General features: G+C 39.4%; 1 protein-coding gene across 4 annotated transcripts in view; it reads right to left on the bottom strand.

Moving 5' to 3' along the window:
• Positions 1-2,625: 2,625 nt before the first annotated feature.
• The window catches only part of LOC116166683 (pyrokinin-1 receptor-like), a 141,450-nt gene continuing 128,919 nt past the window's right edge, over positions 2,626-15,156 (bottom strand). For 2 of the 4 annotated variants that reach the window (XM_031481728.1, XM_031481729.1), the window contains exon 4: positions 2,626-3,507. In XM_031481728.1, coding sequence (XP_031337588.1) covers positions 2,866-3,507 — 642 coding nt within the window. In that variant the 3' untranslated portion in view covers positions 2,626-2,865. The remainder of the gene's footprint in view (positions 3,508-15,156) is intronic. The other 2 variants (XM_031481730.1, XM_031481731.1) reach the window with 2 other exon arrangements.

Here is a 15,156-nt window from a genome sequence, read left to right as displayed (position 1 = left end):
AGGCGGTCGTTTGATTGACGTTTTGGTTACAAGTTTCAGCAATGTGAAGTTGGCAAATAACTGAAATTTTCAACTGAAATTTTCGGTTGTTTATCGATATGGAACGCGCAACCATAATCTTGGTTGTAACCAAGGTAGTTACGGAACATACTCTTACAAAATGTTGTGTTATTTTGTTTTAGTTGTAACTTGAAAGAAATTATAGAGCGTCTGGATGTGACAATTTTGTTTAGTTCAATTAATTAACCGGGGGGTTATTAATAATTTGAGACACAGGATTGCGTAAATTTCATGTTATAGTTTTGGTTCAATTTCTTAGAAGTGTTCTGTTTTTATTTTATTCCTAGAATTTTTTCGATGTAAATTTCTTTTTAAATTTTATTTGCCGTTAACGAGGTATAGCGCGAAGTAGAGATAAGGTTGTCTTCGCAGAATTGCCGGGCGTACGTGCCGTTTATCAAGAAGTTGAAAAATCGACGCTTCGCGTGATTGGCGGGCGGGATGTTGAAGAAAGGAGAAGGGCTTTTGGCTTAAATAGAAAATTTTTGAAGAGAGCGGGGCTTTTTAGTCGTTACAAAGCCAACCGGCGCTTCTTCGGTTACGTGATTTTTGAAGTTTGTGGAAGTTTCTTGCGTAGTGGATCCAGGTTTAGTTAGAATTTTTGTCTGCCGTTTAAGAAGAATTTTTGAAAAGTTTAAGAAGTTTGTCGCTGTCCTGTTTTTTTTTTATTTTGCGGAAACACGGAAGTTTGAAAATAATTGTGGGTACCCGAAGAGAGAAGACGTCGGTGTTTGAGTGTTTGGTTGTGTGAAAATTTTGTTGTTGTGATCGTTTACGGATACCTCTTTTTATCGGAGTACGTTATTCGGACTAATTTTAAAAGTAAGTAGTAGTTAGTGGTTTGTTTTGTCTTGTTTTGTTTGTAATGTTTGAGTAATTTGTTTTTTTTTTTGTGTGTCATTTATCTGTTTAAATTTGTAACAATTTGTAAAACAGAAATTTACGCAATTTTTTGTCTGAAATTAAACCAGTCATTGCAATCCAGGTTTTGTTTATTAGAGTCAAAGAGAGGTAATTGTCGGCGTCTCTTACTTTGTTTCAAGTTTATTAAATCTGGGGGTGAAGTTTCATATTGGAATTTAAGGGAGGTATTAGCCACCGACCTGGCGAGGTTGCTACCCCTTGTCCGGACGAAGAAAAGGGGTGGTCGGACTCATTTTACGGGCCCTGAGATTTGTGTTTTTAAGAGTTTGTGTGGGATTGAGCTAGTAAGGGTAAGTTGTGTGGGTATCTTTCAGGCTTAGGAAGTTGACACAACAATACATAGTAACACTAATGGCCGTTTGCACCGACAAATTTAAGTGGAGCTTAGCTTAAGCGTAGCTTACAATCCATGGCAACGATTATTGAGACAATGGTTGCCATGGATTTTAAGCTACGCTTAAGCTAAGCTCCGCTTAAATTTGTCGGTGCAAACAGCCATTAAATTTACTATTAAATCTGTGATAGTAATGAAGTCTTAGGTTATAATAGCACAAAAAATGATTAATATATGTAAAATATTGTTATTCGTTGAGATTATAACACACAATCACATATTGAAAAATTCTTAAGCCGTTCATTGCGTTTTCTCTTCGATGTAAATAACTTGTGAGGGCATTAATGTCAGAAAATTTAATATAGGCATTATCCAACGCCCGGATGCATTAATCCAAATTATAAATTGTACAGCATAATATTTAACCATCATATGTATTGCCAAAGAATAACCTTGCCTTGCACAAGTGGAATGGTTGATGATTTACTACTACCCTGGCAGCACTATTGAACATGATCCGTTCTGGGCTGCACCTGCACCATAACTGCATTCCATATTCCATTACTTTCAGAGTCAGCTTTATAGCGTTATAATTGTTGCAGCAACCCACCCCTTTCATTCTACCTGAAGGAGAAATTGTTCCTATAACCACCCATTTGCTTTTTCGTGTAAAATTAGAAAGTTTTGTTTAGGTACTGATTTCGCGCGATTGAAATATTGTCTTGTCATGGTGAATTTGGCTCCCTTTCACTTTATTGTAGGTGGCACTAGCTTTTAAACTTGGGTAAGTATGACGTTAAGTAGCACCTCTTGAAAGCAAAGGGAAAGTTACAGATTTTACATAATCAAACAATAATGACACTAAATGACATTAATATTCTTCAAACTCAACTCTAAACTGGTGATCTCCAGTCATTACGGAGTTTTGAATCAACATTCGATCACAGTTAATTAAATGGCATACTAGTGTAGGTACATGGTACGTCGTGACTCGTGAGGGGTTAGATAAATTGATGCAATAGTGGTGATTACGCCACCATTTGTTTGGTTTTTATGAGGAATTCATTCCTTCACAATCAATTTGAAAAAAGATTTTTGTCTCATTGTATAAGTCTTGTAAAGTTATCATTTTATCATTGTTAGGGTATATTATTGAATATCTGTTTAATATCAAGATTATTGTACAAAATGACTACGCAGAAATGATTATTTAAAACGGCGCAAAAGCAGGCTATCACAGATTTTGTCTGTGCAGGTATCAAACAATAACAAACACGATTTATATAAAAACAAAAATTAGACAATGAAAAAATCTAACGTAAGATTTATTTAGGAATTTTAAATATTCAAACGCTATACTCGACTTAAAACGTGGTCCGGTTCAAATAATAACCTATACCTAAATGCATATATCTAAGGAATTAAACAAAGTGAACAAAATGGAGCGTTAAACTATTAAATGAATTGTAAATACATATTTATGTGCCTCAAATACCAAACACAAGACATTATTCATCAATAGTGTGTAAGTAAACTCCAGAATGACGCTATGTCAACTCCTTGTTAATTTCTTCCATATAGTTACTCAAGTCGGAAGCGTTAAATTCGTTCTCGTCCATATCCTGTAAACTAGAATTGCTAATCGTGTTCGTTGTACGCGTACTCATTACACTTCCCTGCCTGAGAAAGGAACTACATTCTCTTCTCTTTTCCTTTGAAAATAATCTAAACATTCCATACGTCAAAATGTTTCGTTTCTGATTTCGTCGGTACTGGATGGATGAGTTCTTCATGAAGTGCGGTTTGTGTACAGTACTAACACTTCGTTGCATTAATATTCTTTCGGCTTTACGTTCATTTACCGTCGATTTTCTACTTAAGTTGCTCAACACGGTCACCTGACTTGTGTCAGAAGCGACCCGCGGTCGAAAGGTGGGGTGACACGGCCTGCTTAAAGTCAGTTCGTTGGGTGCGCAAAGATGGTCGGCCTGCTCCAACGGCACGTTTCGATTATGTAAGTCAATTCTACCTCTACAATGGAAATTCGGTAAATTAGGTGAGTCGTTCTCGGCATCAGGAGATGCATTTCTGAAATGCTTAATGGATTGTTGTTGACGTAATAATGAAGAGTAGGTATGTCTATCAAACCTTCGACTCGATCTTGAACCACATAGTTGTGAAAATGTAGCCTGAAACAAAAAAAAGATAATTATTTTAAAGGTCATGGTGATTATTCAATAAAAAAGTTAAGTAAAGTAAGCAAATAAAATTCAAGTGCAGGTTAACATTCTGATGGACTAGTAAAAGTAGGTAGGTATCAAAGAATTACCAAACCACACTTGGTGGGTGCAGTCACTGTAATCCAAAAAGAACTCTTTCGATAAAAATTAGTAAAACAAAAGCTATGATACTTTTTACACAACCAGAGACCATCCGATCGGTTTATCGCTCACAGAGAGGATCAAGGAGGGCGCCCACTTTAGGGACGGTATACAATACAGGGTCGCTATTAAAGATGGAATCAAAGCTTTCATGCTCAAATCGTTTGAGCATTCTAATAAATATACTCGTACAGGGTTTGAGATATAGACATGAAAATTAGAAGGCTTTCATTTGAAATTATGTAAATCTGAAGGTACCATGTTTAGTAGTTCTACCGATTGTGGATTACGGTGATGTGGTTTATGCTCCATGTCTCACCGTAACGGACTCAAACAGATTGCAGAAGCTGCAAAACTCGTGCATACGGTTTGTGACAGGGTTAAGGAAGTATGACCATCTTAAGGAAAAATTTGCCGAGATAAAATGGTTAATTATGTCTGATAGGCGCAAATTTCACATGGCCAGCCTATACTATTGTAACGTTATTTATAAATTCGGGTTCGATTTATATCAAGATTTATTAAACAAAACTAAAACACTATAAAAACCGTACAATTTATATCGATTATTATATCACACACACTTCGCAATTTATATTTCCGTGCTCGATCTCGTTCGATAGTAGACTGCCGCGATGTTCGGTCCGCAACCATTTATACACGCAAGCAATGTAAGTCCAGTACATTCTCGAATGTTCCTACTATCGCGCGCGTAGAAAATTCCAGAGCGCCAAAGGCGACGTCATATCTGGAGCATTTCCGTTACACTGCCCCCTTCTTAATTCTGGACGTCTCGTTCAGAAACTGCGTTAGTATTACTTTTTAATGCCTCGTGTCGGAATCTGCAGTCAGAGCCTGCTCGACAAACACCTTTCTTGAAAAAGTAACAGTCCACAGTTTTGCGGAGGGTCGTCCCCTGTGGATTGAAGCAGCATACTGTAATTCGAACGCTAGTGTTTCTAAAAATCACTTCGATCATGGTTCGCACTATTTTCCAGTCCAACCCATCTAAACCACAGCCAATCTTCGGGATCGCCAAGCTATTTATGTCATAGTATGCCATGAGTTTCTTTAAGCTTTTTAAAGCAGACCAGAGGTTTTCATAGGTGGGTTTGCCTTCTGACGTTTCCTTTGAAACCAAGTAGAACAAAGAGCGTTGACTATCTTCCAAGCGCAGTACTTTACCCACTCGTGGTCTTTGCTTTAACAACTCGTCCATTCTTCCAAATCTTTTCCGAAATACGGAAGCTATACCTCTACCCATGCGAAGGTCTTCGGCGACACAATGGGCGATGGAAACGTTAACCGGAAGCTCAAAAATATTTTGACAAATTTCCTGAGTAACGCCAAATCGAGCTTTCTTCCGCTGGGCGTAATTTGACATAAAATCGTTAAAGTTTGGCTCGATCCCAAAGCTGCGTTCCTCTTCTCGAATACCTCTAACTTCTTCGTTGTTGTTGGATCCGGCATATTGTGCGAGTCGATTAATGTGGACAACTTTCGGTTTTCGGTGGTTCATTCTGATACGATATATCACGTCATTTATTTTCTTGATCACCTCATACGGACCTTCCCATTGTCTTTGTAGCTTGGGAGAAAGACCCCTTCGTCTCTGTGGATTGTGCAGCCATACCAGATCTCCAGCTTCAAAAGTTTCATTGACCGAGCGGAGGTTGTATTGATTTTTCATGCGATCGCTGGCAATCTGAATATGACTTCTAGCCAAGTCGTGAATCTCGTTCATATTCGCCTTTAGTTGGTCAACATAATTTTCACCTGCGACATATTCTTCATGGGGTTTACGCCCAAACTCGAGGTCACATGGAAGGCGTAGTTCACGACCCAACATAAGGGAGGCAGGAGTCTGACCCGTGGTCTCGTTGACGGCTGATCGATATGCCATAAGGAACAGGTGGAGGTACTGGTCCCAATTTTTCTGATGTTCTGCCACGACCTTTGAAAGATATTTACCCATCGTTCGATTCATTCTCTCCACCATTCCATCTGACTGAGGATGCAAAGGTGTTGTTCTGGTTTTATTGGCTCCTACCAATCGACAAACATCTTGGAACAAAGCCGATTCAAAGTTCCTTCCTTGGTCTGAATGGATTTCTATAGGAACACCAAAACGTGTAAAGAACTCCTTTACCAACACTTCTGCAACTGTTGCTGCCTCTTGGTTTGGAATGGCGTAAGCTTCAGTCCACTTTGTGAAATAATCCATAGCGACTAGGATATATTTATTTCCGCCATCTGTCTCGGGAAACGGTCCTGCGATATCGATAGCAACTCGTTCCATCGGACTACCAACGTTATACTGCCTCATGGGTGCCTTCTTCTTGGAAACTGGTCCGTTTCCAGTAGCACATAACTCACATTTTTGACACCATCGCCGGACATCTTCTTTACGGTTGACCCAATAGAATCGCTCACGTACCCTTTGCAACGTTTTCGTAATACCAAAGTGTCCTCCGGAAGCGCCGTCATGCAATTTTCGCAATACTTCCGACACTTTGCTTCTAGGTACTACTAATTGCAGCGTCGATTCGGTGCCATCTTCACTTTCAAGGGTCCTATACAACAGGTTGTCTTTCAGAGTCAGGCTATTCCATTGGCCCCAATAACTCTTTACTTCAGGACTTGTGGCACTAATGTCTTGCCAGTCTGGTCTTTGTCCGTGGCGCATCCAATTCAGAACAGTTTTTAAACTTGGGTCGTTTTCTTGGGCCGTTTTGATTTCGCTTGGCTTCCATTCCTCACTCTCTACAGTTGTTCGCCGCAGATGGCCAATCTTGTCTTCTATTTTAGAACAATGTGTGCAGTTGTCCTTGCACGGTCTTCTTGACAAAGCGTCTGCATTATTGTGAACTTTTCCAGCCCTGTGTTCAATGTCGTAGTCATATTCCTGAAGACGTTCTAACCATCTTGCCACCTGTCCTTCTGGGTTTCGGAACTGCAAGAGCCACTTTAGCGCTGCATGATCTGTCCTTATCAGGAACTTGCGGCCGTAAAGGTACTTATGGAAATGTTCGCATGCCTTTACCACACCCAGGAGCTCTCGCCTAGTCACACAATAATTCCTCTCGGGTTTCGACAGTACTTTGCTGAAATAGGCAATGACTCTTTCCTGTCCGTCTTGCAATTGAGAGAGAACAGCTCCAATGGCGGTGTTACTGGCATCGGTATCTAGCACAACCTTTCCTTCATTTCTGGGGTAGCCAAGGATAGGTGCGCTAGTAAGAGCTTGCCGGAGATGTTCGAAAGCTCTTTGACAGTCTTCACTCCATTCGTACTCATTGCCCTCTTCTGTCAACTTTATTAATGGTTTGGCAATGTTGGCAAATCCTTTCACGAATCGTCTATAATAGGTGCACAAACCGAGGAAACTTCGAATCTCGTGCTTGTTCTCAGGAATCGGCCACTCTTGAATCGCTATAATCTTCTCTGGGTCAGCTGTAACACCATCACGAGATACGATGTGCCCCAAATATTTAACTTCTTTTTGGAACATAAAGCATTTCTTGGGACTTAGTTTTAAATTGGCCTCTCGTAATCGTCCAAACACCTCTCTCAGGTTCTTTAGGTGTTCTTCAAAAGTTTTTCCTACGACAATTACATCATCCAAATATACCAGACATGTCTGCCACGTTAGTCCCCTTAGAACTGCTTCCATAAGTCTCTCAAACGTCGCGGGGGCATTACACAATCCGAAAGGCATTACTGTGAATTGCCAAAGTCCAGAGCCTATAGAAAACGCGGTCTTCTCTCGGTCTGTCGATTCCATCCCCACTTGCCAATAACCACTCTTTAGATCGAGTGTGGAAAACCATTGGGCTCCAGATAAAGTGTCCAAGGTGTCGTCTATTCTTGGCAGTGGATAGCTATCTTTCTTGGTGACCGAATTTAACAGACGGTAGTCAACGCAAAATCTTGTGGAGCCATCCTTCTTCTTTACAAGCACTATCGGTGATGACCAAGGACTATTCGATGGCTCGATGACACCTTGTTTTCTCATGTCTCTAATAATCTCTTCCGCTTCGTCTCGTTTAGCCAATGGGAGTCGCCTTGGCTGTTGTCTAATCGGTTGGGAATTGCCAGTATTTATTTTATGGGTGACTATGCTTGTCTTGCCCTTGTCCTGGTCGTTTACCGCGAACACATCCCGAAATTCCACAAGCATATTTTTCACCTTTTGTCGTTGTCTATTGTCCAAATCTGGGGTGTTTTTAATGACCATATCTATCAGCTCTCTTGGATACTTTCCTTTAGATAGATTTTCCGATTTTACAGAGCGAATAGCCGAGATGGGCACACACTGTCCAACTACAGTTCGTTTGCTTAGCTTAACAGGACTATCTTTCAAATTCATAATTCGAATCGGAACGCCATTTTGAACTTTTACCAGAGCCCTAGCCACTAGAAATTCCTTTTCGTTTAGTGCTTCGACTATCCGTAGGCTTCCCTGGCGACAATATCCATCTAAAGTGGCCATTATAATTTTTTCACTAAGTCCGGGTATAATGACGTCATGAGTGGTTAACAGGCGGATAACATCTTCTTTGTCTTCATGGAAAGGGAGTTCTTCATCGCCGACCTTTAACACGCCCTTTTTCACGTCTAACACAGCTCCGAGTTTCTTAAGAAGATCCATCCCCAAGATGAATTGATCAGAAATATCAGCAATTAGCACCTGGTGATTGATGGTGGTCTTTCCGATGGTGACAGACATTTGTATTTCTCCGTGCGTTTTTATTCTTTCACCAGTTGCTGTTTTTAACTGCACGGTCGAAGATGAGATCCGAGAATGATTCTTCAATAACTCTGGTCTTGCAATAGTTCTTGTTGCACCTGTGTCTACTAGCAAGGATCTGTCTTCTCCATTAACTCGGCCGTCGATGTACAGACTCAGAACTTTTCCAGACGACGTAATGTTTACAGTGAAGATCGGGGCTTTGTTTCTGCAGGTCGACGATAGCCCCTTCCTGTCGACCTTTCTTAGTTTTCCGACTGCTGTAATGGTTTTTGGCAGTTGCGGCGAACGTGTCCAATCTCGCCGCAATTCCAACATCGTGGTTCACGTTTCTTTGCCAGTGACTGTATTGCTTTATTGACCTTTTCTTCCACTACTTTACTGACCTTTTCTTCAAAACTTTCAGAGCCACCTTCCTCTTCGATGGTTCTTACCCGGCTCTCACTGCGAGGTTCCACCATACGTACTCGCGCACTTCCATGACTAGCTTTCTTGGCGGCTTCGAATTCTAACGCATGGGCCAAAGCTTTCTCAATTTTGTCGTGCCTAGCCAGTCTCAAAGCCTGCTGGGCATCTCCATCACGAACGGCATCGATAAATGTTTGTACAGCCAGTTGATCAAGAAAGCTCTCCGGTGCCGTAGGGTATGCCAATCGAATCAGTCTAGCGATGTCCGCTTCAAGTTCCTGCAAACTTTCTCCAGATTTCTGTATTCGGTTCTTGACTTGGGCATAGTAAACTTGCTGAAGGTGTTTATCGCCATATCGCATTTCGAGTCGCGCTACTATTTGTTAGAAGTTCTGTTGATCCTCGGGGATAGTCCGCAACACATCCAGAGCATCTCCTCTCAGAGCAAGAATCAGGGCTGTAGTTTTGTCTTGAAGAGTCCATTTATTTGCCGCAGCCGCTGCTTCAAACTGTCGAACGTACGTGGTCCAAGGAATCTTACCATCAAAAGTAGGTGGCTTTACTCGGGCTTGCTGAACGTCGCCTTCTACTCTTGTATTTGTTTCTGGGTCGACCTTCTTGTAATGAGTAGACTGTGGCACCTCAAGAAGACGGTCCATCAGTAATTCATCTGGGGCACTACTAGTACGCTCTTCCGTAGTCAGTCGCAAGAATTGCTCGCGCAGCTCTTCATACTTGTGCTCAATCTCAACGAATGTTGCTTTAAATGTTTTGGAAACTTCCGTAATTCTATCTTCAACTTTTTCTTCAATTGATTTAGAGACTTCTTCAATAATTTCTAGAATTTTCTTCCAACTTCTCGAACTTCTCTTGAATATTTCTAGAATTTTCTTCATTAATCTTTCTAGAATTTTCTTCCAACTTCTCGAACTTCTCTTGAATATTTCTAGAATTTTCTTCCAACTTCTCGAACTTCTCTTGAATATTTCTAGAATTTTCTTCATTAATCTTTCTAGAATTTTCTTCCAACCAACTTCTCTTGAATATTTCTAGAATTTTCTTCATTAATCTTTCTAGAATTTTCTTCCATTTTCTCGAACTTCTCTTGAATATTTCTAGAATTTTCTTCAAAATTTCTAGAATTTTCTTCCAACTTCTCTTGGTTGCTTTTCATTTCTTGTTGCAACACCTGTTGGCCATTTTGGATTTGCTGGAGCAAATTGAGCATCGTTTCTTCCATTTTAGCGGCAGCAGATCTTGTTACAGGCATACACAAGCACAAGCACTTAATTTAATCTTACTTTTAATTAATTTAATTAATTCCACACCTGACACCAATGTAACGTTATTTATAAATTCGGGTTCGATTTATATCAAGATTTATTAAACAAAACTAAAACACTATAAAAACCGTACAATTTATATCGATTATTATATCACACACACTTCGCAATTTATATTTCCGTGCTCGATCTCGTTCGATAGTAGACTAACTCGATGTTCGGTCCGCAACCATTTACACACGCAAGCAATGTAAGTCCAGTACATTCTCGAATGTTCCTACAACTTCCACTATCGCGCGCGTAGAAAATTCCAGAGAATTCTGGAGCATTTCCGTTACACTATAAAATAATTATCACCAGTGGCGGCTCATGAGTTACTTAGCTGGTGAGGCTGGGCATAGAGGGGGGGGGGGGGGTCTCCGAAAAAATCATTAGCTACAATTTGACAATTTCTTACTCGAAAATAAAAAAATTACTGCTTTTTCTTATATTTTAATGGGTGTAGTAGACATTGATAGTAAAAGAAGGTACCTTGTTACCTACTCGTATTTGATACACGACACGGTACGTACAATGTAGGTATACCGTATACTGTATACATGGGCCCATTTTCGTGGTGGATTATGTGTGCCTCTCTGATGAGCATTGTAAGACATTTTCTTTGTCAGTTGGGCATGTTACTTAATTTTACAGGCGGTTTCCAATCCTGCCCTTCAATTTAATTGACAATTAGCGACTATTTTAGCCGCGTTATTTAAACCATAAATGTTACGTGTGAGCCAATCATTTTTTCATACCAGGTCTTAGTAAGAGCTTTAGTTTATTTCCAACAGCCGCTTGCTTACGTTAATTAACGATTTACTTAAATCAGGGACGGGACGAGACGCTTCCAATACCGCAAATTATATGAATGTTTGTAATGATTTCATTCTAACATACATTAAATAATAAAACTCAATCGGCATACGTCGTTCTCCCCGATGCTCCTCAATCGAGAACGCCCGACGACGTCTTCTGGAGATGGAATCGAATCTTTTCCGTCTCTTTTACACTTGAGCTGCTAAACGGACAGAGGCTAGCCTCAAATGGTTCCTTGTTTAACATACAGCACTTAAAAACGTATCGTGGAAAGTTTACGTTGTTCTAGTGTTTGATTATATGGAACTGTAGAGGCAGATACACATTTGCCTTGCGCTTTTATACTGCGACCCGCAGCCAATTATTACAAAGTAAATTCGTGGGCAATTTTAATTTAAATTTGTTCTTCGATTAACATTTATGGTGGCGTTACCATTAAATAATCGTAACGTACCAAATTATAAATCTATAGGTGAGGCACTGCCTCACTTGCCTCATCGGACAAGCCGCCACTGATTATCACCCATAAGCCGCCGTATTTGTATTGCCGGTTAAGGTATCGAACACACGTTCATAGCTTAAATGTGCGATTTAAGGGCAGACTTACACCACCTTCGCATCGCACGTCTCTATATGAAAGGTCCTTTTCGCACAATATCGTCAAATGGCATAATACGATACCGCCGGAAGTTACGTGCTACTTCAATGGAAAAATTTAAGGCGTTTGTAAAGCGTTCCCTCTTAAATTAACGTGTAACACTTACCGAAGATGAGAGTCAAATTATCGAATTGTCCAAATTATCCTAATTGATTGTTAGGTTAATGACCTTCAAGCGAATAAAATAACATAACACACCAAGCATCGATTTTCAGGGTTAGGTGGAAGAGCAGGACGCGATATCTATCGTCGACTGAACCTCGCCCAGCTCTGTTATTTATAAGTGGTAGTTTTTAAGTAACATTATTATATTGTAACGGAAATGCTCCAGACATGACGTCGCCTTTGGCGCTCTGGAATTTTCTACGCGTATTCGAGAATGTACTGGACTTACATTGCTTGCGTGTATAAATGGTTGCGGACCGAACATCGCGGCAGTCTACTACCGAACGAGTACGGACGAAACATCGAGCGCGGAAATATAAATTGCGAAGTGTGTGTGATATAAATAATCGATATAAATTGTACGCTTTTATAGTGTTTTAGTTTTGTTTAATAAATATTGATATAAATCGAACCCGAATTTATAAATAACGTTACAATATATTAGCCAAGAGCAATAAAGACAATTTATTATTATTATTATTATTACATACTTTTTGAATGTTTAATTATTATTAAGCCCCCTTAAACCCTTGATATAAACTATTAACTAACTCTTTTGTAGGTGACTGGAACAGGCTTTTTAGGGAGGGCTGCAGCCTCCTAATTCTGTATCCAGAACCCCTTTATATAATTAAAAGTTTTTATTATAAGCGTCTTTCGGTGCGCCTTTGAATATAAAATATAGTTTTTCTACAATCGATATCCAAAGTAGACATTTGCGCTCGTATTTGACAACGCAAACGTCATCTTTTTCGAGGAATGTCACTTTGTCGCTTATAAGCGACAAAATAGAAAAAACGCTCGCTCTCCCAATTATTAACTATAAATCAAATATACATTGCTCAGGGTACCCAATGACAACGAGTAAATGACATCTTTCATTTGGGCATAAGATTAAAATGATTTTTTGTGAAAAATTTAAATTTCTGGAAATATGTGAACTGCTCGATTGTAGAAAAAATCTTGTGTGTAATTCGAGCGCAAATTGATTGTCGATTTCAAGAGATTGCCGCGCTCCTTCGTCGCGCGTCAACTTTCTCTTTCAATCGACAATATATCATTTTGCGCTCTTAATACACAAATAGCTATTACTTTGAAAGGGTGTGCTTAATGATTTTAATGGTAAGTTGCTGACAACCGGAATACCGCATACATTGTGCTGTTGTATGCGTGGCAGGGCTGCAAGTGAAACCCTATATCCTTCCTATATCGCTTTTGATGTTGAGGACCGCGCCTTCCTTTTCCGCCTTTGCCGACTGCTCGATGCGACGCGACGGTGCGCGTACGTCTGCCCGTAGGTATGTAGAATGAGCGTGCAAGAAAAGTTTGAATCTAACCTATGAAGATGAACTGATTATAAATATACTGCTCCAAGTGGCAATAGCAATAAAACAAGTGAACTTGGTGCTAAAAAGGGTAACGGTGGCAACAGAGACATTGCGGTCGACGTCGTAAATTCTACAGCTTTGAAGAGGAACAGACAGCAATCGGTAGGTACCTATGTTTCCAATTTTCTCTACATTGTCCTATTGCGCAGAATCTCACGACTTTTTTTTCTACTTTGATATCGCAATACCTACCTTCATTATGACACCGAAAACAGTATAATAATGGCCTCTATAATTAAACTTCGAATTTCTCCAATCCGCAACACGCCAACACTAGAGGGCTCAGTCCTCCCAATGCTATAACCCTAGCTACGCCACTGGACTAGAATTGCACGAGCGTGCTGAAATTTTCATGTCGATATTTGCGGTGTTGACAAGAGGCATAAAAGTTACTAAATTCACGCACGTATCTTCAATTATATTAAATGTATGGTGAAAGATTAGGTAAAAGGAAAGATTAATTTAATTTAAGATTCATTTTAGGGGCTAAATGGATTTTACTCCATGTGGTAAGTCATAAGTGAACATTGTTAAATTGCTACTACATTTGATCGTATTTATTACATAGTATATAATTCAGTCAGTGAAGTTCTAAGTGGCGCCCAAAGCGACAATCCAAAGTTATGTTCTAATTCAAAGAAGAGTATGCTATCCTGAATTTTCAAATGTATTTATATGTTCGCACTACGGATAATACTATAACTCATTAACTAAGTATTTACCACCTTAAAAACATTAATTTTAGTTAGGCAAATGATTATATTGTCAAATTGGACCTATATCATTTTCGATTGAATGGTGTTAATAGTTTCTGTAAGTTTTCATAAAATCGTTGTTTGTTTTCCCTTTAGGTATTGGTAAAAAAATTGAAAATTGTCCGGAAAATTTCTACTTCGTCAAAATTTACCTCAATTTGATAATGAAATCACGCCAACGCAATAATACGGGAACGAGAAATTATGCACAATTTATGGACTCGACATAACATACCATGCCGTTATACTTTCTGAAGAAGCAGAGTATCACCAAATTAACTATTTTGTAATAAAGTAATAAGTGCCTACCCTCGAGAATGTGGTGCTGATGCTACTGGATACTATCTAGACCAGTAGAGGGAGAGAGTGTAAAGTTACCCACTTAGGTAATACATGCAGTTAGAAATGAAAGAATATATGGTGAGACGGATGCGCTGTGTAATAAGGTCACTTAAACAATGTGCAGAGTGGTTCAAATTTGTGGCTCACCATTGGGATCTCCGTAACGGTGAGAGGTAAAGTACGGGTTTAAATGGGAGCAAAGTTGTTGTCCCTTTTTTGTGTTGAAATATGTTTGAAAATAGATGAGATATGGCAAAAAAGAAAATGTCAAATTTCGCTTCCATTTTTCCTAGCGTTAACGATCGAAAATGGGCGTCTCCCTTCTCGGGGTACCTTTTGTCGGAGAATCTGAATTTGTACATCACGCATTGAATGTATAAAGTTATAAATTCAATTCTACAAGCTACTGCTTTCCTATTTCTTGTGGACGCCATATTGGATTTTTACGGAATAAAATAAAGAACGAAAAAAGAAAAAAAATGACGTATCAGCAGACTCCATAGTTTTACATAAATTTCCAAGAAAAATGTCTAAATTAAACCTAATGGTTAGAAAGCATTTTTTCAGACATATCACACATGGGGGGCCACTATTTAAGATTTAAAAGTTGGGGTGGCTGGGGCGCAGCGGGTTGGAGGGGATGCGTCGCCAACTATGTCATGGTGATTTCCCCTCCGAATTACCGAAACGGATTTTGTTTTTTTTAAATATCTCGTTTATTTACTAAGATATGGGGGGTGGTAAGTTTTCAAATTGCCACCGTGTATATTTTAGCTAAATCGTGTTTACTCAATAATCTTTATGTACAGGGTTGCTCAGTATATTTTTATCCCACTTATTTTCATTAATT

This window comes from Photinus pyralis, unplaced genomic scaffold, assembly GCF_008802855.1.
Source record: "Photinus pyralis isolate 1611_PpyrPB1 unplaced genomic scaffold, Ppyr1.3 Ppyr1.4_LG3b, whole genome shotgun sequence".
In the NCBI taxonomy this organism is placed as follows: Eukaryota; Metazoa; Arthropoda; class Insecta; order Coleoptera; family Lampyridae; genus Photinus; species Photinus pyralis.
This window is presented reverse-complemented; position numbering and strand designations above follow the sequence as displayed.